Consider the following 26,475-nt stretch of genomic DNA (forward strand, 5'->3'; position numbering starts at 1 on the left):
TAAATGATTTGCATGGATGAAATTAAGAGTATATGGTTTATATGCTGTATAAGCCTCTTGCCCAAACACAATGTGAAATGTGAACAGGAGAAGCTGGGGACTGAACCACCAACCCTAAGATGAGTGGACAATCCACTGTACCTGAGCCAGAGCAACACATTCTCCCTCAGTGGTGAGTGGCCTTATGCTTCAAAATATGACGCTCTACCTACCCCTCTAGTGTCAGATTCGCATGTGAAGGGCTCTGCAGTCAAGTTAAGATTAAGATTGTATTAAGATTAAGATTGTCTTTATTTATCCCACAACGGGGAAATTCACATGTTACAACAGCTCGAGGTGCAACAGTACAAGTAGAATCAGAAAAATATGCATAGAAATATTAAATATTAAATAGAAAATAAATAGAAAAACATGAGATATTTACAAAAACAATAAGATATTTACAAAAGCAAACAAGTGGGTGGAAAGTGACTGTTCATGTAGTGCTTGAGTTGAACAGTCTGATGGCTGTGGGGATAAATGATCTGCGGAAGCACTCCTTTTTACACAGTGGGTGTAAGAGTCTGCTGCTGAAAGAGCTGCTCAAGGCTTCCACAGTCTGGTGCAGGGGGGGGTAGCAATAGTAAGTAAGTGAGCCAGATATCTGGGAGGAGGTGGATTAAAAATACCCTTAAAATCCAGTTAAAAATGTCAGACAAGCTTTAAACAAGACACACAACTTGTCAATGTGTATGTGTATAAATGTTTATTGAACCTGAGGAAGAGCCTCTGACTAAAGGAACATGAAAATGGTGTGTTGGTGTTAACCAGAAAAGACAATTTAAAAATGTAAAATCAGTGTTGATTTGTGTATTACTGTTTTTTGTGTGTGTGCACTACAACCGGAAACCACCACAATGGGTGTGGCTGCTAGGCATGTCTCCTAACCTTGACTTGTCTTTCCACATTGACATGTAAACAAGAGGATGTTCCCTGTCATCACTTGTTAAACAGACACACACATAGACCCCAGCCCACAAATGTGGACTTTTGGACTGAAGCACCACGTCAAACTTTAATTGACAATGAGAATGAAGCATAAAGAAAGGTAAGGTAACTCTAATCTGCCTTGCTACAGAAACTCTTTTAAAATCTCAGTAAGTCAGTTACTGATTACAAATTACATGGCAAGTGTGTGCGTGTAGGTTTTTCTATACACCTCAATTTTCAGTCCTCTTGGACTGTGCAGTAAACATTGAAGAAGACAGAAGCCTCAACATTGAAGTGTACAGAAAACCTACACACACAGATCAGTACTTGCTGTTCAACTCTCATCACCCACTGGAGCACAAGCTGGGGGTCATCAGAACCATAAACCATCGGGCTGAGACTACTAAGTCACAGGGGAAGGAGAAGGAACAGAAGCACATCAGGGGAGCACTTAAAACCTGTGGCTAGCCAAACTGGACCTTTGTCAAAACCACTAAAAGTTCCAGAGCAGACAGAGAGGAGGAGACGAGAAAACGTGACGTCATCATTCCCTATGTCGCAGGAACATCTGAGAAACTCAGGAGGATCTTCAATAAACATCGTATCCTGGTTCACTTTAAACCTACCAACACACTGAGGCAGAAACTTGTCCATCCTAAGGACAAAACACCCAGGCATAAACAGAGTAATGTAGTTTTTGCTGTTCAATGCAGCCAGGACTGCACAGATTTGTACATTGGGGAGACAAAACAACCTCTCCATAAACGAATGGCACAACACAGGAGGGCCAACTCCTCAGGTTGGACTCTGCTGTCCACTTACATCTGAAGGAGAAAAATCATTCCTTTGAGGACAACAATGTAAACATCTTGGCCAGAGAAGACAGATGGTTTGAAAGAAGAGTAAAGGAATCCATCTATGTCAAACTAGAACGACCGTCTTTGAACAGAGGAGGTGGCCGATGACATCACCCACCTACAATGCAGTATGTAGTTCCCTCCCTAGACAGCTTAACAACCATTCACACCTGGTCTCACCTAGCCCTAGCAACCCACATGAAGGCCGGTTGGGTCAACAACCCACAAGTGGCCCTAACAACTCTGAAAATCAGAGTTCACACGTGTCCTAAATGACTCTGTAAGGACACTCCCACACAGAGTTTAAAAAGCCTGCAACTCCCCTCCAGTTAGTTAGGACTGAAAAAGCCTCTTGGATGAGAGGTGAACCATCTTCAAGAAACTGAAACAAGTCCAGTTGCCTACGAAATAGCACTTAGAATTAGCATGACCTGGATGACTGAGAACCTTCACCTTCATGTCCTTGTGTTGCACATTTTTGAAGTGAAAGTGATGGCGTTATTGCCAGTAATAGAAGGCTGTTTTGGAGGACTGCTGCTTGAACCATCTATCTTAACTCAACAATAGGGGTTGAACAATATACCGAATTTCGAGATACCGCAATAAAGAAAATGCTGCAATACCGCTGGGGGTATCTACCAACCTGAGCTGTAATAACACTCCAACCTCTTCACTCATTATCCGGAGCTGCTTTTCGCTGCAATAGTGTCTCTAGGCTCTTTAGGTGGCGCAAGCAGGCCAGCTGTCCGTCGCTGCTCCACCACCTACTTCACCTTACAAGCCCAAAGATACTGCAGCTACAACAACCAGACGGTGTGTTTACTGGCAAGAGAAACTCAATTCCAAGAACACCTGACAACCACTGAACATAGTTAGGAAATAGTAACGTGTCAGTTACACTGACAGATATTATCATAGCCCTGGTCGTCTGCTGGACAATAAGAGGGAGGGAGATCGGTATATGAATAACAAATGCTGTATACATCACATTTATTATTAAAGGACAATGTTCTAGTCTTTTTTGGGGGGGGGTTGGGGGGGTATCATGATAAATATCCAACCGTGGATTATATATCGTGATGATATCATACTGTGAGCTTTTGATATGGTTACATCCCTACTCAACACCATTCTTTTTCTCCCATATGTCAGAACCAATGTTGGATAAGTTAAGTGTTCATTGAGTATGATATTATAGCATCTAGAGGGTGAGGTTGCAGAACACAGCCAACTAAACTCCCCCTTACACTCCTGTTCAAAGCGTGAACCTACGGTGGTTGTGAAACTGTTGAAAAAGTGTGAGACTCACTAGTATGGTCCTGGCCTTGACTTAGTCTTGCCCTGCCTTGGTCTTGGTCTTGACTTGGTCTCAACCCATCATAGTCTTGGTCTTGTCTCTGTCTTGACATACACTGGTCTTCTTCATGGCATTGGTTTAGGTGGTTTTGACTACAACATTGCATTACATCAATACAAAACTTTATCCAGTTGTCATTAAGCTTCCTTCAAAACATATTTGTTGTTAAAAATATGTTACATATCAAAGTGATCTCCTTTTCATGGCAACGAGATTGTGGTTTCTAGGTCAAATTGGGATTCTTACAGTTGTTCTTTGCTTTGGGCAGTAGCCAGGCTGCTAGCAATAGCCATGTTGCTAATGCTTGTCTTTGCAACAGCGTATCAACTTTTCAATTTAAAAATTTGTGTGTGTTTCTCTACATGTTGTGGTCTTTTCATGTCAGTAGTCGTAAAAAACAGTAGATGTGGTGCAAGATTTACACTGATCCCTGACTGCAAGTGAAGCATTTCAAGCACTTAAAAACCATCTTACCTTTATGTTTCTTTATCCCGTGTTTCCATCTGGTTGCTGTCTCGGCTGGACACTCAAATGTGGATGATAACCCACCATTGCTTTGGACAGTTGGGGGCTGGGTCATTCCTGTTGGGATGGTGTCAGTGACAACATGCTGGGAGAAGGAAGCGATCCTCTGTAAGATTGAGCCTACGGTATCTTTGGCATCACCTACATCATCCTCCAAAAACCCTATGGCTCTGTGGCTGGAAGGGCTGGAAGGGCTAGGCAGTTTAGAGACTACCTGAACAATCTGGGGCCCTGGGATCTCTAGCTGAGGGCTTTGGGCTGTAGAAAAGGGCACCAGGTAGCAACTCAACTCTGGGACAGGGCTTGAAACCTGTGAGGCAATTGGAGAGCATGGGGAGAAAGGCAAAAAGGGATGGTGGAGGGAGATGGGTGGGGTGTCAGAAGAACTGTCCAGGCTGCTGAGAGAGGCTGAAGGGCTGGCCGAGGTGGAAGGTGGGCTGGTGTGGTGCTGGTGGTCTCCTGTGCTCCTTGGCAGAGGTTTGGGGCTTATGGATCCTCCTTGAGCCTTGATGGGAGAAGTGGTTGAGGTGATGCTTACCAAGCTGTCCAGATCCAATGGAAACTTGTTGAGGCGTGGAATCTCTTTGGCCTTGGGCTGTGGAGCCTTGAGAATGTGGGGCCCTTGCTTCTGGGAGACTTTTTTGGAGCCACAGTAGTCCTCCTCCCCAGAGGAACTGGCATGATGGCGACCATTCCAGTGGGCATTAGCGCTGGCATACCTCAGTTGTGGAGACATCATGCCCCCACCTCCACCCCGATGCATACCCACCATTCCTCCTCCTCCGTCAAGAATTTGGAGGTCTAGGCTGGGCATGGAGCCATGGTTCATCCCCCGAGGCTCTGAAAGACCCTGCGTTATCCCTTGTCCCTGGTCCATCTCAGAGTGGAAAACACTCCCATGGGAGGAGAACTTCTTTAGGTTGGGGTTTCTACCCAAGACAGCACTTCCCTCTAGAGGTTGTTGTGGGAGCTGGGGCTGGGTTCGGGGGTACTCCCCTGGAGGAGTAGGGCTGGAATATGACCCCAGTTTAGTAAGAGTGAGGGCACCCCCACTACCTCCAGAGTACTCCAGGCTGGATGTGGAGCTGTGACGGCTGTCATTGTCACTGCCAGGCCCAGTCAACATGGAGTAACCGTTAGGGTTTAACCTGCTCTGGAAGGATGCAGCTCTGGCCATAGAGGAGCCGTTGTTGTTGATGGCTGGTTTGTTCATGGTTCCTCTGTTGAAGGACATGCTGCTGCCTACAGTACGGGATTTGAGCACTGGGCTGGGATTAGAACTCAGGCTAATGCGAGGGTGGTTAGCTGTCGAGCCCAGGTTGTTGTTGTTGTTGTTGAAGGCTAATGAAGGGGCCTGGCAACCTCCTCCCCGCACCTCATTGGCTTTGCTGTGGTTCAGGAAGAAATGGGGTGAACAGGGAGAAACAGGGGTGGAGACAGGGGAAGCTGTGGAGAAGGCCGGAATATCGTCCACATCTTCAGTGTCGAAGGATCTCTTCAGCGCTGCAGGTGAAAAGAAATAACATACAAGTCATTAATAAAATGTCTAACACCTACCAAACATTTTCTGTGTTGGACATCCAAAATGCTCCATCATCTATGTCATACACATTGACATCCCATGTGAAACCGTCATTACTCTTTTGTTTTAATCTAGTCTTCAGGAAGATGGCTGTCAAATTTACAAAATGGAATCCAGCTACATGTTCAACCCTCTGGTGGGACATGATCTATAAACTGTGATTTACAATGAACACTGTGGGTAATAATTTGTATTATTGGTCTACATTTTCTCTTCCACATGGGTTTGTTTTCAACCTGTCTGAACATGTTTCTTGACCCTTTGGACCTATTTCTAGTCATTGTCACAGCACACTTTAATGAAAATAAATCCCTAGCTACAGTGGGCCTATATAGTATGACCTCCTGTTAGGCTATTTCTAGCAGCTGGTAAAGTAACATTTATAGAATAATGATGAAGCTCTCCAACTCAAGTGATTGATCAGATTAAATGAGTAAGGCTGCATTCAGACAGAATTTAGCGTTGCAGCAATTAGCCACAACATCCATGGTGTGGTGTCGCGTTGTTGAGCTTTAACCCCCGCCAATCAGTTTGCTTAAAGGAGAAGCTGCTCTGTCACTATGCTACTAGCATGCTGGTCCTACTTGCAATGGTTTCCCCAAATCAACAGATTAAACAAAAATAGTAGCCTAAATGACCATGATACAAGGCATATCATTACGGTGGGTTCTAAACTGGGGCACAAGACCAAACTGAATCATAAGAAATAAAACATAACACTACACAAAAAGCATTTAGCCATGCTAAATATCATGCTATGCTATTGACTGTTCTACTCTGATCCGTGGGTCATGCCTCTGCCACAGTAGGTGATGCATGCAAGGCCTACAGTGATTTTCCACATCCACAGATGGAAAAAAACATTTTAAACTGGTGCACAAGTACACAATGAATAAATACACAACACATTAAGTTACGCTCCGTAGTGATTTCGGTCATACAGGCTGTTAGTCTGATTACCAGCTTACTTGATTGGCCACACGATGTGACATTGGGTTGCATTTCTCTAAAAGTTGAGTCTGTTTCAGCTTAAGCTTTGCTGCTTTTTTTTTTTTCTGGCACTCGCAGCCTAAATACATTATTCTCATTTAAATGAATGAAAGGAACTGCATTTTCGCCACAGTGCCAGATGTGGTCTAAATGCAGCTGAAGTCTTATTTTTTGTTTTTACTGAAGCAACTTTTCTTTAATGATTATAAATATGGTGTCGTTAGATTGCTGCTAGATGACCTTGTTAATGCAGGTGCATGGCTCCCTTCTGTGAGGCAAGTGGAGAACACAGAAAATGTCACTGGATAAAAACATGTTGTGAATTTTGGGAATGATTACATTTACCTTTTTTCAATACATTTTGAATATTAGACTTTACAACACTCTGGAGTTATTGAAACTGCTCAGGCTTAATTTACTAGATGTTCCTGCATCCTCCATCAGTTGTGCCAGTGAGGAGGACGCACAGCGCTACTGGCTTAATAATATGGCCACTTGTGAAGTTTGCAGATGCATAGCTAAATCTATCCATGGAAACATCTTTTTTTCAGTAGATATAGTAGTTGTAACAGGATTGAGTAAGCTAAGTATTTTTGTGTTTATATGTGTGGTATTTTTTTAGTCTGGGGAAATCCTACGATCTCTAGAAAGCTCAATGCTGTCTCGACAGAGTAGAAATTGTCTCTGTTGCTAGGTCGTTACTAAGGGTCAGGCTCCTTCCTGGAGTCTACTGACAGGACTGATTGTTTATTAGTCAGACCCCATGTATTTCCACAGAAATGGAGATAAAACCAACAAAAAGTTTGTTTCTATTATTTTGAGAGCGAATTGCCCCACAACTATCAAGTAAACAAAATAATGGCGAAGAAGCGGTAGAGGTTGTGAACCAGACACAAAACCAGTTACTTGTGAACCGCAAATAAACCTCAAACACAAAAGAGAAACAAAAGACTTTGCCTTGGCAATCTACGAGAGAACACAGAGAGAGGTCTTCTGTTATTACTACCAGCCATGTTTTCACACATTATGAGAATATTCAGGAAGACCCTGACATCTATTTTTTTTTTCATGGCCTTTTCATGGCTTTATTTGACAGGACAGCTGAAGAGTGACAGGAAAGGGCATATTGGGGGCGCATGCTCTAGCAGCTGAGCTATTGGGGACATCTGCTGACATCATAATAGCTTCTTCATCTTCTCTTGGAAAGGAAACAGCTGATGTTACACTTATGTGAGTTAAAAGTTTGCTTCTTCATAACTTATTTTTTAAAAGGTGTCGCCATCTCCCATTAAGGGCCATTTTTTCTTGAAGCAGGCAAGAAACACCTTCAGGCAAGCATAAAACTTTTTTTTATGAAACTGATGTTTGAAATATTTGCTCCTTCCATTTACCTTTTGTAATGTGATACCTAGAAATATGCATAAAAATATGATGATGTAGTTAATGCTGTATGTGTGGATGAATATGCCTTACAGTATGTGAAGGTGACCTTGTCTCTGCTCAGAAGAACAAATTAAATCTCTTTCTCTACTGAATGATATTTGCCAGTTGCCTTTGTATGGAAACAGTGTCCCCTTCCTCTGTTACACACACACACGCACGCACGCACGCACGCACACACACACACACACACACACACACACACACACACACACACTTCCTTCAAGCACCCTTTCAAACACAAAGGGTGGATTGAGGTCAAAGCTGGAGTCAGGGCATCCAGTTGGGTTTTGTGTTACAAAACCAACCACTGCAATGTGACACACCATGAGAAGGAGTGAGTGGGTGGGTGGTACGAGAAGGGACATATAATTATACCTTAGTTCCAAAGTGAAAGCTGAGATGTCAGCCAGAGTCATCCGCAGCTGCTACCGGCACTATTTTGTGAAATTTGCATCTCAATATCGCTCTGATACAATTGGTCACAATGGTAAAACTGTTTTATATGTTTTTTAAAGATATTTTGTTTATCATGTCAACTTTTGTATGCTTATCATATTTGTCGCCTAACATAACACTCATACACTGAATATAATAAGTAAGTTATTTTGTTTTCGCGTAAAACTATGTTAAATTAAAACTAAACTTTAAGAACACAATTACTTATGTCCATTATTTAATCATTGTGGTGTCAAAATAGTTTCACTACTCTACAATGGACCGTTTTACTGCTTGTTCCAGCTATGTGGCCAGATTTCGTTACATGAGTGCACATCTTTACAGTATATATACGTTATAGAGTGAGAGAGGCAGAGTGAGACAACTCCCCAAACAGCCACTGACTGCATCTTAAATTCCTTACTAACATGCTGTTTAGTTGACTAAAATAGTATGTTTATTAGTATTTCTGAAAACATTGGTATGAAACCAACAGTATGTGAACGCATACTGTCTATGAGGAAATATTACTGTATGCATTTGTTGATTCCCATGTTAGTATCACTAGGGCAGCGCTAAAACATAATAGGAATTCCAATTAACGCGATAAAGGGGGCTAGCATCGCTACCATGGTAAGTATATTTCTAAACAATACATTTTAATTCACATACTTACTACAAAACGATATGTGTGCTCATATTTACAGGCATATACAGTATTTCATATGCACTGGAAATGTAATTATAAATAAAATAACGGCTCACAAAATTAGCTCAATTTGCTGCTATAGCACTGTAACAATGAGCCACTACAGCAAACTCAAAACTCCCAATCGGTTTAAATTACAGCCACTACTAGTGGAAACGTTGTGTGCCAGGACATCTTAATGTTTTATATTTATTCTGATGACACTAGGTTGTTGAGCAGGAACAGCTAAATGTGGCAGTTCATGAAGTATTCTTTTTTATGGATTTATAGTATGCAGTACGGCAAGATACTGCTGAAGTAAAACTTAGAAAACTTGATTTAACTGGTTAGAATTGAAATTAAAACCACCCTATTCACAACCAGTTTAACTGTTTGTGTTTTACACCCTGTTGGACCATTTCCTAGCAATGCCGCTGCGATATGAGATCTCAAATTTACTTGATGAGTACAATGTTATAACCAAGAGAAAGTCAGAACTACAAAGATAAAACCTAAGTAATGGCTAGTGGCTCTGGTAATGTCTGTTTTTTGAGCTGTAGCGTCATAAACATCAATCTCTTCAGCCTCACACAATGTAAAGAAACCTACCTGGAACATTGGAAAGAAGAAACTAAAAGCCAAAGTAGATTAGAATGTTATCTAGCCCTAAAAAGAGATTATGAATTAGCAGAATATCTCTCTACTGTCAGAGATAGAAAGCAGAGACAGATGCTCACCAAGTACAGGCTCAGTGACCACAGACTGACAATCCAAACAGGAAGACACAAACAATCATGGCAACCAAAAGAAAATAGAACATATGGTCACTGCTCGACAGGTGAGGTTGAGACAGAGATGCACTCTCTCCTACAATGTAAAACATTCAACGAAACAAGGAACTAGGCCTGTCACGATAACAAATTTTGCTGGACGATAAATTGTCCTAGAAATTATTGCGATAAACGATAATATTGTCGCTTTGAGACCATTTTTCAACTAATATAATGATAATGGCATAATAATGCAAGTACACCCTTTCAAAGATCAATAAACCTTTATTTCTAAAGAATATTTAACATTGGAATGTGAAAAAGACATTTTAAATATCCAAAATAAATAAAGATGGAGGCTGTGGCCAAAGCAATTGAGCCATGGCCAGCCACGGTTCCTTACTGCAGCAACAATGTTAGCACCATTGTCTGTAGTGATGCGGAGGCGTGACGGTACACGTGATGATGATGACGTATGTGTTTTTTTTCAAGGTGTTTCCCCGGTGTCCTCCTGTTAATCTAAACATGTACCAGCTGTCTGTTTATAATCATATGGATGCTGTTATAATGTGTTGTAATTGAGATCCTGACACACCAAACATCCTGGAAAGTGACAAAGTTACGTTTTTCTATAATTTACATAATTACATAATCGCCATCAGTAAACTGGACGCTGTCTGACTATTTCACTCTCGGGGTTCACTAAGTTCACTGAGTCTTGTCGGGAGGGCTGACCGTCACCATGACAACAGTAACTGACCGTCGCGCGACAAACACATGGTGAGTTAAAGTTTTTTGCCGGGGACAGACGCTGTTTTTCATGCAGAAATGTGACGAAGGATCAGTAGGACAGACAGGAGGACACACAGGATGACAGACACTTCTACATGTATAACTGCAGTATTCTTTTCCTCATTTAAGTTGCCAAAGACACGACCAGTTACTACGTTCCTGTTGTTTGGTCCTGTAACGTTGCTTTGTGGGACATTTATTTTTATTTTGTTGAGTGAAGGATCTGTAGAGTTATCAGACACCAACACCATCAGATCAACACGCCCTCGCTCCGTGCCGCCGGCTCGGTTCGCCTCTGATACTACCTCCCGAGGCGCAGCGAAATTTCACCCCTCACCGCATCTGAAACTTTCACACAAAGGCGGATGCGGAGAATTGGCGCAGTATCCCCGCATGCAAACGGCTGCGTGAATGGGACTAGTGACTGACAAGAGGGTTCTAGTGAGAGACACGAGGAAAACAAACAAGCATGCAAATGGAAATTATCGAGGCCGGCAAAATTATCGAGCTCATTTTAATTTATCGTATGATTAATTGATTTATTGATTATCGTGACAGGCCTACAAGGAACATTTATTTTAATAAGTTTAATTCGGTAATCTCAGAATTCAAAGAACTAAACGACATATCAAAATTAAAAATACTCACACGCGCGCGCGCAGGCACACGCACACACACACTGTATATACTGTATATATAATTAATGTAAATCAATCTTGGTGTTGTGTTTGTGTTGTTATTTGTTATGTTCTGTTCGAATGTTTGGACAAGTTGTGTTTTGATGCTTTGGCAACATTGTTGTTAAACTTTCATGCCAATAAAGCCGCTTTGAATTGAATTGAATTGAATTGAGAATATGAGAGAGAGAGAGAGAGAGAATGTGAGTGAGTGAGAGAGAGACTGAGTGAGTGAGAGAGAGAGAGACTGAGACAGTAGCCCTTTTCACACAGAGACACCGCATTATCGCCGCAGCAGCGGTTCGCCAATTCTCTGCCGTTGGTTGTTCACACAGAGCCAAGCTGCATTATTATTTCCTAACTGTGTGTTCAGTGGTTGTTTGGTGTTAATGGGTTGTGCTTGTGTTTTTGGTTGGTTTGTACAGCATGTAGCAGCAATGGAACTGATGCACCAGATTATAAACTCTAGTTACCTTGGGAATCACATCAACCACTTAGGCTTATGCAGCTGCAGTGTCTCTAGGCTTGTTAGGTAGAGTGGACAAGCCAGGTGGAGGTGCAGCAGCAGGGCAGCCAGCCTGTCCGCTCTCCCTAATGAGCCAAGAGACACTCTTGCAGCTAAGGGTGGCTCTGGAGAATGAGTGTACCCAAGAGGAGCAGCAGAAGACAGAGAGAGAGGCTGAAGAGATTGATGTGTAAATCTACAGCTCCTAAACTGCAATAAACAGACATTACCCAAGCTACTGTGTGAGGTTTAACAGTTTGAGTCAAACACAGAGAACGCAATCAATAAAGCAGAAGCCATTACAGGTGGAGCAGGGCAGGTTTTGTGATAACTGCGGTGGGATCCATAATAAAGCCCCAGCTTCTACATAACTTATGATAGCAATGTAGCCATAAGCCAAATAACTTCGGATCACGCAAATCAGACCAATTAAATATCAAAAGAAGTTCAGCCTGGGCCCCGTTTTTTTATTTCCTACTTTTGATCTTGGAATAAAATCAGAAGTATGATTCATAAGATTCATAAACAAATAAATATTTTTTTCATTTTCCAATTTTGGATACTCAATTGAATATGGAAAGAACAAATCATACACAGATTATAATGACATGTATGATAAGTTCATCTTCAGTCAAAGTGGATATTTGGGCAAAAATTGGAAGAAATCCCCTAAAGGCGTTCCTGAGCTTTACAAGAATGTAATGTAAGCACGAACATATGGATGGATGGATAACCCAAAAACAAATTGCCTGGCGCAATGGCTATCGCCAGTGTAATACCATAAATACCCACTGTACAGTACCTGCACAGCACAAAACCACAGACAGACAGTAGCCCTTTTCACACAGAGACTCTGCATTATCTCCACAGCAGTGGTCGCTGATTCTCCACCTTTGTTTGTTCACACAGAACCAAGCAGCTCCGGTGTAAAGCTGCACCAGTGTGTGAATTCATACAGCAAGCTGGCGCTGGGGATCCAAAAGAGGGGTGACGGTACACGTCATGATGATGACGTCTGTGTGGTTTTTCAACGTGTTTCCCGGTGTCCTCCTGTTAATCTAAACATGTACCTGCTGACTGTTTATAATCATATGGATGCTGTTATAAAGTGTTGTGATTGAGATCCTGACCCACCATGCTTCCTGGAAGGAAGGGGAAGGATGCTGTTTTCTGGGGGAAAGTTCACTGAAGTCTCGGTCAGGAGGGCTGACCGTCACCATGAGACAGTAACTATAACAACACAATAGTGAAGGAGACAAACACATGGTGAGTTAAAGTTTTTTGCCGGGGACAGACGCTGTTTTTCATGCAGAAATGTGACGAAGGATCAGTAGGACAGACAGGAGGACACACAGGATGACAGACACTTCTACATGTATAACTGCAGTATTCTTTTCCTCATTTAAGTTGCCAAAGACACTACCAGTTAATACGTTACTGTTGTTTGGTCCTGTAATATTGCTTTGTGGGACATTTCTCTTTTATTTGTTGAGTGAAGGATCTGTTTAATTATCAGACTGTGAACACCATCAGACCGGCACACCCCTGATCCGCGCCTCCAGCTTATCCATTCACACAGATGCCGGCTCGCCTCTGCTACGGCTCTGATACTACCTCCAGAGGCGCATCAGAGGCGCAGCAAACCAGCATTCCCCAATATTTCTGTGCTGGCTATGGCAATCAGTTGAATACTAGCTTTCATCTGAAATGTATGGTACATTACAGTTATGTATCTTCATAGAATTTGGCAGCCACTGTTTTCTGTTAAAACACTGTTGAGTAATCACGACTTCTGGGACTCTACAAGGTGAGCCAGGTGAAGACATTGAGATGTTAAGATAGTGGTTTTGGTGGCAAATGGTCTTTATACAATAGATCATTATTTCCTTGTTGAGAGAGCTGTAATGTGCTAGCCCTCACACTATCCTCACTGACAACACAGCATACACATCACATGGTAAATTCTACTAAGTGGATGTGTAGTTTGCAATTACAGCAGCTTTAGTTTCCACTAGTGCTGAAAAAGAGACTAATCATTTAAGGTATTTATCAAGCAAAACAGTTTTTTCTATCTTTTATATCATTATAAATGTATTATCTATGTGTTTTGAATTATCTATGTTTTATGCCACGGCAGCGGAGCTGATAGCTTTCACTCTAGCCTATGTGTGTACTTCCACTGGCTCTGCTGCTCTGCGCATCTACTGTGCTGCTGCTCCGGCAGTCCGGACCCTTCTGTCGCAGATAGACAAGGCTTCTATTTTTGCCAGATGCTGGAGCATGATGCATCAATTCAGCACAGAACAGACAGGAAGTCACACACTGACAACATAACATCTGTTTAATTTTCATAATAAAACACTCCGTGTAACCACCAGCACAAAAATCTCAAAAAAGAGACAAATACAAGCACTTCTTCTAATCCTTCAGTTGGGAACACTAACCTTTTGTCTGTTTGTTGTTGTGTTTATAATACATACATGTATAACCGCAATCGCACGTGATTCTGTAACTACCGCAGAAACTCATCAGTCTCACCACTCCAGCTATCTGGCAGTGCTGCACCGTGCTGCACTCAAAATGGAGCCAGTGGGTGTTGACAGTCGGGGGAGCAGGGAGCAAAACTGTAGTGGAGCCGTTCCGCAACACACATGCAACCAGTGGAATTCCTGGGTTAGGCTCTGGGAAAATTGTGATGGCATTTTTTGACGGCTTATGGACTAAAGTCAGACGTGATTAAATGAAAAAAAAAAACATTAATATAGAAAATAATTGATAATCAGCTCAGCCTTGTAACACACACCTAATGTTTTCAGTTCATACCTGAGCAGCTAATGGCTTACGGCCTCTGTCGGCTCCATGCAAGCTGGGGAGGGGTGTCTGTCTGTGTGTGTTAGTTGTGTGGCTGGTTTGTTGAGGCTACAAGTGTGAACCTGCCCCCCTACGAAAGATAAGGAGTCCTGGTATCAGGTAATTGCTGGCACCTTGTCAGAAGCTGGGAAAATAATTATGGCAGTGTTTGGCTCCACTCCCTCTCGTCTCATAGTTGTGCAGACCCTAATCCCTTTTTACACAATGCCTCCTCAATCTGATAAAGAGATGCTCAAACACTCTCCCTGTGTCTCTCCCTCTCTCTCTCTCTCTCACACACACACACACACAAACACACACCCACACACACCGATAGATATGAGTGTCTCAGTGCATGTGATGACAGCTTGTTTCCTTTATAAACTGTTTTGCATGTGCACATTGCCTTGCTGTGTGCTTCATGTTCCTCCAAACCATCAATGAAAGTAAAATGCTGCACTATAATAAGACGTAACAAGAACTGCATATTAATAAATGTACAATTACTTCTACATTGGATTTAAACGTATGTGTAAGGCTTCGTTCAGACAGAATATGGCATTGCCATTATTAGCTGTAGGGTTGTGTGCGGCAGTGCGGGAGTGTCATTCTATGACCTGTTCGTTTGACGTCATGTTGTGATATACCCCTGTCGATCGGTTTGCTGAAAGGAGCAGCTGCTCTGTTCCTATGCTACTAGCTGGTTCTACTAATGATTGTTTGTTCACATCAACAGATAAAACATAAAAGTAAACAACCAGGGTACGTGGCAGATCATTATGGTGGGTTATATATGGGGCACAAGACCAAACTGAGTCATTAGAAGTGAAAAATAATGTGACACAAAGTAATGTCTGTTGTGTTCCCCCTGTAGCATTTAGCCATGCTACTAGTGCCTCTGTGAATGACCTGTCCAATTCTACCTCTGATCTGTGGCTCATACCTTCGCCATAGTCGGTAAAGCATACCATGCTTACAGTGATTGTCTGCATCCACACATGAAAAGGTGAAAACTGGTGCACAGGGCCAAATTGAGGGAATACACATGACACATTACGTTACTCTCAATTGTGATTTTGGTCATTCATGCTGCCAGTCTGATCGGCAGTTCAATGTGACATTGGGCTGCATTTCTCCGAAAGAGTCTGTCTGTTAAGAAATAATAAAAAGAAACCTAGCATCATGCATTTGGGATTTTTTGTTTCTTTTATCCCATTGTACCAAACTTGTACCCAACCGTGACTTCTGTGTACCATTATCCCCCTTTTGGTAACTATTTTCTGGTGTCCTAATATTGGTCTGTGTGGTGTGAACATTTATAGCTTTGCAAAAGTAAAAACTACAAATCAAAAAAGGTTAGAGAAATGTTTCAGATCCATCCTCTTCATGTTGCTTTTGTGACTTTTCAGTAACAGTGCCTCGGGTGATGACACTGGCATACACATTTGCCAGTCAATTCTAATTTACGTAATGAAGTGCATGTCTGAAATGGGTGAATGTGACTTCTTGCTCTGAAGTCTGTAAATACTGGCAAGTGAAGGGCTGCAGCTGTTGCTGTTCTTGGCAAAAAGCCAGAACCCTAGAAGAAGGAAAACATGGAACAACTGGTCTCCAGTTCAGCCGGTTACTATCACATTCCCTCCAAGAGACAATCGATGCAGTGCACATGTGTGTGTGCACATTTGTGCTACAATAGCTTTTCTATTGTTTCTATTTGTTTCTATGAGAAGCGCATGAACTTTATCTGCTGTTGATTCCACAAACTGTGGAGGTAAAATGAAGTGCTTTCAGTGCAATGGATCCTTTTTCCAAGGAAAAACACACGTCCTTTAAAAGCTTGAAGCTGAGGTTGAATACATATGGAATAATAAAACTATGAACAAGTTATAGTGACAACACAAAAGTCAAATATTAAAAATATGAAGAGAGATGATCATGTTGTAATACTCTGAATGTACTCTGAAATTCAAAGAAGAGGTTATTCGGGGTCCACTGTTAGTTCTAATAGCTGTCCTTACTTACATTACAGTAGTGATCTTTACTTGGTTACCAACAGAATGTCTTTCATACGCATCTTTATTATTTTACAGTTCCCTGCAGGGTGAAGAAAACAATTTACTCATTGTTTTTGACTGACGCTTACTTAAAACAATGTAGTAACAAAAAAGGAAGCAATGATATTCGTCTACCGGAAAGGAGAAGAAGAAGAAGAAGAAGAAGAAGAAGAAGAAGAAGAAGAAGAAGAAGAAATGTCCACCCTCGAGGGTGTGAAATTGCAAGTTAATATAAGCCACTAATAGACAGGCCTTAAGACTACAACAATAATAATAATAATAACATGCATTTTGATTACCTCTACAGACTTTACTTGTACACATTTCTGCATCATGATGTGTTGGAGTATTATCTATAGCCTAAATGATTCAGGTAATGTTATCATGAAGTAACTGTTTCATAGTTAGTTCTACATCGTCATGTCCACATTGCAATGAATTGTGGGCAAAATATGGGAGGGCAAAGTAAAAGGTAACACATCATTCTCACACAGACTATAAGACAATAACATGCTTCCAAATCAATGCATTTTCATTTTTAAAATGTAAAAAGCTGCATAATCTCACTTCCTCTTTGTATTTTCCTGTTTGGTCTGACCGTCTACAACAGCCAATTATGTTTCATATTGCATTTCAGTATGGATGAGAGTGTGAGTGAGAACGTGAAAATAGGAACCCAGAGCAGGAAATAGTGTGGCTGTAATGCCCTTTCTACCGCACAGCTAGTTTGGCATGCCTTGTTTTGAAGTGGGAGTAGTGCCCTTAAAATAAAGTTGCTATTTCCTCATTTAAAACTACAACACAGCAAAAACCAAGTCACATTTCCCAGTGTCTCCATCATTATGCTGGACATCAATGGCAGCAACACAAGATTTCTCCCACTAACTCACACATCTATGGGACGCACCCTATTTTTCCCTGATCCTACATCATGAATTAACAGTGTTATGAATCTGTGTTTGAATCCAATCCACCAACCAATTCACACTCTAGTGAGAAATCGTAATTTTTGAAACAGTTCAAATCAAATCAAATCAAATCAAAACTTTATTTATAGGGCACTTTTCATGCAAGGACATGCAACACAAAGTGCTTTACACATGAAAGACAAAACAATTACAAAGAAAGTCCCTCCCTCCCACCCTCCATACTACACACACACACACACACACGCACACACACACACACACACACACACACACACACACACACACACACACACACACACACAAACACAAACACACACCTGCACACTCTCACTACTGACAATAGGGAGACATGGCATGGCACTGAGGATTGAGGAAGCGCCACCTTTGGGACCGTCCACACTGGGAGGAGTCGCAGGCTGTGCCACAGGGGGCACCAGTGCCCAGGCCCCCCGACCCCGACAGACAACAGGCGGCCGGGCCGAAGGGACCCAAGGACAGCACCCCCAGCAGCAGCCCAGACACAGCTCCCTGTGTGGAGGACCCCCCTGAGGAAACACTGGAGTTAAACCTAAAAACTAAAAACATAAGATAGGATAAAAACCCTGACAAAAGATAAGTAAATGGAGTGAACAGTTAAAAGGATAAAAATACGTAAGATAATAAATAAAATAGTACCAAAGATAAATAAAACAAATAAAATTAATTAAGATTAATATCGTCTTAAAAAACAAGATAGAAGCAACAACATAAAATAAGATAGAACCACATAAGAACATAAGAAGAATTTAAAATATTAGTTAAAAGCCTGATTGAAAAGGTGTGTCTTTAACCTTCCCTTAAAAATATCAACAGTCTCTGCAGTCCTGAGGCTCTCCGGCAGGCTGTTCCACAGGTGGGGGCCATAGTGGCTAAATGCCGCCTCACCGTGGGTTTTAGTTCTGGGTTTTGGTATGGATAAAAGGCCGGTGCCGGAGGACCTCAGGGTCCGCGAGGGTTGATATGGTAAAAGCAGGTCAGATAAGTAGGAGGGCGCAAGGCCGTTAAGACATTTAAAGACCAGTAAAAGAACCTTAAAATCGATCCTGAAGCGGATGGGGAGCCAATGCAGCGACTCTAAAACCGGTGTAATGTGCTCCCGCCCTCTGGTCCTCGTCAGCATGCGTGTGGCTGAGTTTTGTAATAATTGGAGATTTAGAGTACTCTTTTTGGGAAGACCAGAGAGCAGGGCATTACAGTAATCTAAGCGACAGGAAATAAAAGGATGCATTAGCACCTCCGTACTGGCCTGGGAGAGAAACGGGCAGACTCTGGCTATGTTCTTGAGATGTAAAAAACCTATTTTCGTCATATTTTTGATATGTGGAATAAAATTCAGCTCAGAATCAAAAATCACGCTCAGATTTTTTACTGAATGTGTTGGTTTAAGATCTTGTAGTTTTGGTAAAAGTTTCTCTCTCTGGCCTTCCGGACCTATAACTAAAACTTCAGTTTTGTCCTGATTGAGCTGTTGGAAATTCACTGCCATCCATGACTTGATGTCTACAATACAGTTAAAAAGGGCATCAATTTGCCCTGTGTCATCAGGAGACACGGCAATGTACAGTTGCGTATCATCAGCATAGCTTTGGAAGCTGATGCCGTGTCTCCTGATGACGTCCCCAAGAGGAGGCATGTAAAGATTAAAAATAAGTGGACCTAAAATTGACCCTTGGGGAACCCCACATCCACTTTCATGGGTTCCTGAGGAACATGTATCCATACTTACACAAAAGCATCGGTCTGTGTGATAAGAACAAAACCAGTTAAGAACAGTACCAGAGAGGCCGACCAGATGTCTAAGTCTGTTTAATAAAATGTGACGGTCTACTGTATCAAAAGCGGCGCTTAGATCCAGTAGAACCAACACTGTGAGCTTTTTGTTATCTAAATTCCACCTGATGTCGTTTAAAATCTTTAAAAGTGCTGTCTCGGTACTGTGGTTTCTCCTAAAACCAGACTGATGTTTCTCTAAAATGTTATTTCTGTTTAAAAAGTCATTAACTTGGTTAAAAACCAGATTTTCTAAAATTTTACTTAAAAACGGTAAGTTGGATACAGGTCGGTAGTTATTAAAAACGTTGGGGTCTAAATTGCTCTTCTTAAGAAGGGGCTTCACCACCGCCATTTTGAAGGCGGTGGGAAAGACACCCGTCTGAAGAGAGCAATTCATGATGTTGAAAAACTGTTCCTCAAATAATCCATAAAACGATTTTAAGAGTGGTGTGGGAATTGGATCTAAAAGGCAGGTTGTTGGGTTTACTTGGGAGAAAACTCGACCAAGTGTCCTTGCATCAACCAGGGCAAAACTCTCCAGTGTTTCCTCAGGCAAGGACAACAGTTCAGGTGTGTTAACAGATAAAACTTGATGGGATAAAAGGCAGGATCTGATATCCTTGATTTTGGTTCTGAAGTGGTCTGCAAAGTTCTCGCAAAGATCATCTGTTGGTGTCTTAAAAACTTTATTAGAATTAGAGCCTGTTAAAATATCGAAGGTGGAGAAGAGGAACCGGGGGTTGTTTTTATGGTTGGTGATGAGTTGTGAGAAATGGGAAATTTGTGCCTTTTTGACTGCATTATTGTAGGTTTTGAGTTGTTGACGTAAAATCTCGTAGTGAACTGTCACCTCTCATTTCCACGGCCTTCTACCACTAAAGAAGTACAGCTAAACAATGGAGGCTATAAGGAGTTAAAACAACCAAATTTTTTTGTATCAGTTTCCAGTTGCAAGAGGCAGGTAATTATTGGTATCAGTTAAAAAAAATCCACATTGCAGAACCAATCAGAATGAAACATTCTTTGATATCAGTGATAGAGAAGGTTGACACATTAAATGGTATTGTAAAACTGTTCAGACGGCTGGTTGGATGGACACAGTGAAGAAAGTGAAAAGTGAAGACTTCCCTCTCCTTAACAAAACCAACCGTTCTAATGAGTAACTAGCTATGGGCCAGTGAGATAAGTAGATTGTTTTGAATTAGTAAGCATTGGCAGGACGGGAGGGATGAGGACACACTACAAGGGGATTCTGAGTCTGGGCATGTCCATGACCAACCCCCCTGCCCCCTTTCTGCACATTCCATACAGGTAGAACTCCCTGACACAGAAGACAGTCACTCTTTCTCTCAGCCACACGTGCACAAACAAACACATTAAAACAACTTCCACTTACTAAAAGCACATCTGGAAGACACATTCCACACAGCCGTTTGCAATGTCATAACATTGAAAATAACAGTGCCTGAGGACTCATAAACATGCAAACACACACACACACACACACACACACACACACACACACACAGATACTTGGCTACTATTTGCTGTTACTATTTTCATGGCTGTGCAGACTGAAGCTGGGCTCACATATGATCCCACTGCAACATCTTGCTGTAGTAACCCCATAGCATTGAGAAAAAAACAAAAGCAGAAGGTTAAAGGAGTCTGGATGAGTGGGGAGACATGGTCAACACAGGTTTTCTATTCTTCAGTTAGAACTGGAGTTGAGATTTTAAGTTTTTGTCAACAGTAATATGCTAGCCAATGTTTACTGTTGCTTGGCAGCACCGTCAACTGCTCTGAGGTGCCGTTCTCATTGGTTGTTGTGCGCTGGCTCAGAGAGTGCTGATACTGATGTAATGATCCAGATTTTAAATCTTAAAGATCAGACATTGATATTATCATAGTGGCCCTGGTGAGTCTGTGTACAGTTCAGAAGGCTGATGACTGGATCTGTAAACCCAGATAATCTGTGCTGAACAACATGTTGTTCTTCCAGGTCATGTGACTCCTACAAATATAACATACATCTTTCTTTCAGTGTTTCTTTTATTTTTTGATTAATAATTTTTATCGAAAGCATTTTTTCAATTGCTTCCAAGAAAACAGGTGTGCTAAGAGAAAGTTACAAATTCAAACTCAATGGATTATTCAGTTCATTTGAGATGACGGTCTTCAGACTAGAGCCCTCATATTTTCCCTGCAGTAATGGGTTTGGCTCTGCTCTCTCATTGGTTCATCAGAACTGATCCAGTATGTCTTAAGGGCCTGACAACTCCAGACATGTCTGACTAAAAGGCAGTCTGTACTGATGTCCTGCCAAATACGAATACATTATGGAAGAATGGCTTGGCAGCAAGCCACATCAAGTGCTACCTGTTTGTGTGTGTGTGTGTGTGTGTGTGTGTGTGTGTGTGTGTGTCTGATCGCAGGCTAAGGACAGAGAGGGATTAAGGCTGATTAGGTGGAAACATTGTTAGTAAGATTGGGGGAAAGCGTTTTTGTATTCATAACAGAATGCTGCCTGCCATTGGACACAAAAAGCACACTGGTGTTTTCTTGGTTGTTGTGCCCCCCTTTGTCAGTGCAGGCTGGGATGGAAGAGGTGGACATACTTTGCTCGTGACAAGGGGTGCTATATCAAAAACAAAGACAACGAGCTGTGTGTGTGTGTGTGTGTGTGTGTGTGTGTGTGGTCACTGGGTCAGTAAGTCACGGGACCCTCTCTGATCTTTGCAGGGTTCGTGCCCTACTGGAGTGCAGTACCAGGATGTGAATGACAGTGCTGGGAGGGGCAGCTCTTAGTTCCCCTGACCTCCTCTAATCTCCCATGTCATTCAAATGCCCTAAAGCCCTCCTGTCACTCCCTCTAATCAAGTATAAACCTTCAACTGCCTTTATTGTGCTGATTCACACAAGTAACTCTAATGTGTGTCCTTAACTTCAAAGACAGAATTCCAAGTTGAATAATACCACTTTTACACCACAATTAGCGTGTATACGTACGTATGGGTAAAGCTGCTAAAAATTGGCATTTGACTTATTTCATATTGCCAGTGCATGAGTTTGCCTTTCTGTTTGTTTTTTTTTAAATGTTTCTAGAGTGACACGCTCATCATCATGAACGGACCAGAAAAACAGAGAACAGTAGAAAGCAGCAGATCATATACCTTATCAGACTGCATCCAAAAGATGCTAAAACTTCTTTTATAAAGTCTTAATCGATAACATTCTGAAATCGACAAATCGTTTGAGCTGATGATGGAAGTAGCTAAAACGTCAGACATGTCGCTTTTTTCTCATCTCTGTCGAGAGTTGCACTTCCACAGTACCAATCAGGCAGCTGGCAAACCTTGTGCAGTAACACAAAAGCCATTTATTGTGGTTACTATTAATAGTGTCTCTTTCAATCTCAGTGCCAACTGAACGATTTTGGGATGAGTGGAAAAATGTAAACAAGCCAGCATCCTTAACTCCAACACACGACATAGCATTGCACCTGACAACAGGCGAAAATTAGCGCGTCCACCCAGGTGTTGTTTTTCACCCCAGCTGACCAGAGGAGCAGCCAAGAAACACCTGTTACTACTGCAGAGTCATTTGAAGAGGGAGTAAATGCCAAGTGTACACATTCACATGAAACTCATGTCAACTATTTTTTATACATTTCCTCATTTAAAGCATTTATTGATTCATTCATTTTGCTTTTGTTATTGACTGATTTCTTTAGCTACTTGGCATTTTTAAAGTGTAAGGGCACTGATTATCCTATGACAATGGTTAGAAATGTCAAATGGGCAACAGTTGTGCAAAAGCAGCTACAGTGGCGGTCTGTGGCTGAAGGCTACACCAATTTGTTTAGAGGCACAGATCAACATCTGTCTAAACAGAAGAATGTAGAAGGAAAGTAAGAATGAAGGGAGGGGGGGCAGCTTTTGTTGTAATGTCCCTGTAGGCTCCCAGGACATGATGGATCACCCTGTTGATTCTGACATTCTCTCTCACTGTCTTCACACTGAAGAGACTCAGGTAATAGTTATTTCCAGATCATTTTCGATGTTGTTATTTTGTACTATGTTTTTTTTTTCCTCAATATTTGTCTGATTTACAGTGTTTAAAAGATGTTTCAATGTACAGTGTTTCTAGAAAAAGGTTATGAATATCACTGACAGCAGCTGTATCCTGTGATTGGTTATACTGAAATTCCATGTAAGTGATGACAGAGACAGAGGCGACAGGAAGCTTGCTCCGTACCAGTGCTGGCAAACGGAAATACATGGACACAAACAGATCATATTTCATCCATGTCCACACTGTAGCATGAGACCAGGCTTTTAAGGTATTCACTTTTGGAAACCATCTTCACAAAGTTGTCTGGGCAGCTACTTTGTCAGAAAACTGCTGCATTATATTCTAAAGGGGAGGTGTATCTGATATTTTTGCTTCAACTAATTTAGGTGGGGTGGACAAAATATGACTTATATTATCCAAGCCACAACAGGGCAAGCCAGGGGTAGTAGACAGGCTGGTCTTCCTTGCCAAAAATGTGTAAAAAAATAAATAAATAAAATAAAAAGAAAAGTTAAACTAAAGACAGCAAGCATGCACCTCATGTCCTGTACATCTACTAACATGTGATGTTTATTATGCAATGCAATGCATGCAGATGTTTCATTTTGTTTACATATCTTCAGGGATACAACATACTATTTGTATACAAAAGGCACCTTTTATTTATCTGAAAAAATGTGTTTCATGAATGTTCACACTTTATCAATCCCAATGGGGAAACTGATCTGTTTTTGTAATAGCATGCAATCTGACATGTTAAATTTATGTTTACAAAAGCGTTTCATCAAAAAGGGACACATATATTTTTTTAAGAGGAGGCACTTTTATTTGTTTTTTCAAGTGAGTTTGAAGGTGCACTGTTTACAATGGCAGGGCCATTTTCTTTACAATAAAAACATTAAAATAAAAGCAATACTTTTTATAATTTCTTTGTCATTTGTAGTTTGTTTTTCGAGAAAATCAGATTAAAAATCGTGAATTGAGTTTGGTGTGAAAAAATCAGAGATTCAATTTCCAGGCCATATCGCCCAGCCCTAGCTTAAAGCATTTTAACTTTTTCAAATGTTGTAGGCATATTAAACTTTTGTGTCATCTCATCTTTTGTTATTTCACTGCTTCATTAACTTAAGTAAGTCAAAACATGCTGGCTTTTTTACTGATTGCACTTTTAATGATTTAGCCTCGACAATAAATGCTTTGTCCTTATGTCCTTCCTCGTTTCATGATATTTTCTTTTTTGGAGTGCCTGGATTGCCTTTGGAATCACCCTTTTCTCCTGTTTTCCAAGAGCACTCGACACAATTTTTTACCAGCATTGTGTAAAAAAGAGCAACCAGTCATCTTCTCTCTTTTTTAAAATATTTTTCATTATTGGAAAGTTGGACATACGCTGTTATTGAAAATGATCAAACATGCAACAAAGGGTCAGAAACGACCAGGGGAGCACAGACAGCTCATTCACAGAGCTGCATTTACTGCTTCTAAAAGATACTATTGTCTTCTGATGCTCTCTCTCTTACACACACACGCACTTGCACGTGCGCACGCACACACACGCACACACACACACACACGGGCCCCAGTGTGAACACACAGACAGCTTTTCAAGGCTTTGCTTACACTGTGTTATTAGTGATCCTCCTTTACCTTTCCAGGCTGTTTTACATCAGACTCTGGTAATTACACTGTACGTCTCACACAGAGGCACACAAAACATCTTAAGGTGATTATTTCTTGCCATGAAAATTAAATAAAATGCTCATGCAACAGGGAAGTAGGATGACTAAAAACAAGACAAAAATATTGTTAACCATTTGATCATACACTGATGTGTAAGTGCTGCTTAATCCAGTATTTTAACTGGTCACGGGTAGTCAGATCTAATTATACTGAGTATTGATCCATTTAACATTCATCTTCAATCAGCCATTGTAAATTAGTTCTATAATGTCAGAAAATTATAGAAAATGTCCATCACATTTTTTTTTGTTTTGTTTTCAGGGTTTTCAGTGTAGCCTTCCATAGAAGATTAAGAAGACATGTTCATTTAATACTATAGATCAACTATCATCTGTTAATCGACCACTCTTTTCAACATGGCTATAGTTTTCAGACACAATCATCAGATTTGTAGGCTATCGTTGTTTGCTTCCAAACGACCAAACGATCTGGTATAGGCCATTTGACTTCTTTTAAAAAAATATATTTTAGGGAAACAACTTAACAACAAAAGTATCATCATTTCAGATATTGTATTTAACCCTGGTGCAGAATCAACTTATTTTTACTCCTTCATTTCTTCTTGAACACAGCCTGGAGGAGCTGCAGCCCCATATTTGGTTTTATTACGTGCCAACAAAACAGGCTGCAGTAAAGACATTCAATATTACAGTCCACGTACCTTCAAAGTCGGATAGAATCCCTTCGAGGTGGTCATTCACGGAAAGTTCCGACATCCTGTCTGAGTGCAGGAGGCTCCGTGATTCCGCTTTCGGTCAGATAATAACAATCGTAACTATCCAAAAAACGTGTGTTCCCTCCGGGAGAAGACCAGGCTGCCGGACTACGGTATGGCCCTGCTGATCTCTGGCTGCTGTGCGTGTCCGAGCGGAGTGCAGAGCATCGATGGGTCTGTGGCCCAGCCCCCCTGCTCGAATATCTGCTGCCAGGACCCGGGGGGACAGGGGGCGGGGACGGACGGCTGGTGGGCGGAGACGCAGGCAACACCTGGAAAAAATACTCAGTGAAATTTCTCTTTTCGGCTCGCACCCCCTCCCCCTCTCCAAAGCCATCAGATTGACCGAGAAGCCTTTCTGTCCAAGGTTGCTGGAATAGACTGTAGTAAAGGACGTACCTTATGCCAACACTCATACAACATACACACATAGTAACATGAGGAAGTTATGTAGAAGTCAGTAGACCAAGAATAAAACTAGTATTAGAAGATAGAAAAAGAAAAAGGCTCACTTTAAAATCAGGCATCCACTTGAAGGCCTGAGAGAAATCTATCGGCTGTCCTCACATCTATGAATGCATTTTTTTTTTTTTGTTAAACTGAGGAGCAAAATCTTTATATCTTGCATTGTGGCTCTTGGTTTTTCATCCCTTCTTTCCATATGATTCTCCTATTTGGTCCATAATAGGACTCATTCCAAGATTTCCTCTG

At 41.4% G+C, this 26,475-nt stretch overlaps 1 protein-coding gene across 1 annotated transcript in view; it reads right to left on the bottom strand.

The window, feature by feature from the left end:
- septin12 (septin 12) overlaps positions 1-25,864 on the bottom strand; it is a 100,930-nt gene extending 75,066 nt beyond the window's left edge. The window contains exons 1-2 of the mRNA XM_073494253.1: positions 25,711-25,864; positions 3,658-5,211 (exon numbers count right to left, since the gene is read on the bottom strand). Of these exons, the coding sequence (XP_073350354.1) occupies positions 3,658-5,211; positions 25,711-25,765 (1,609 nt within the window). The 5' untranslated portion in view covers positions 25,766-25,864. The remainder of the gene's footprint in view (positions 1-3,657; positions 5,212-25,710) is intronic.
- Positions 25,865-26,475: the final 611 nt, after the last annotated feature.

The sequence above is a fragment of the Pagrus major genome, chromosome 23 (assembly GCF_040436345.1).
Source record: "Pagrus major chromosome 23, Pma_NU_1.0".
NCBI lineage: Eukaryota > Metazoa > Chordata > Actinopteri > Spariformes > Sparidae > Pagrus > Pagrus major.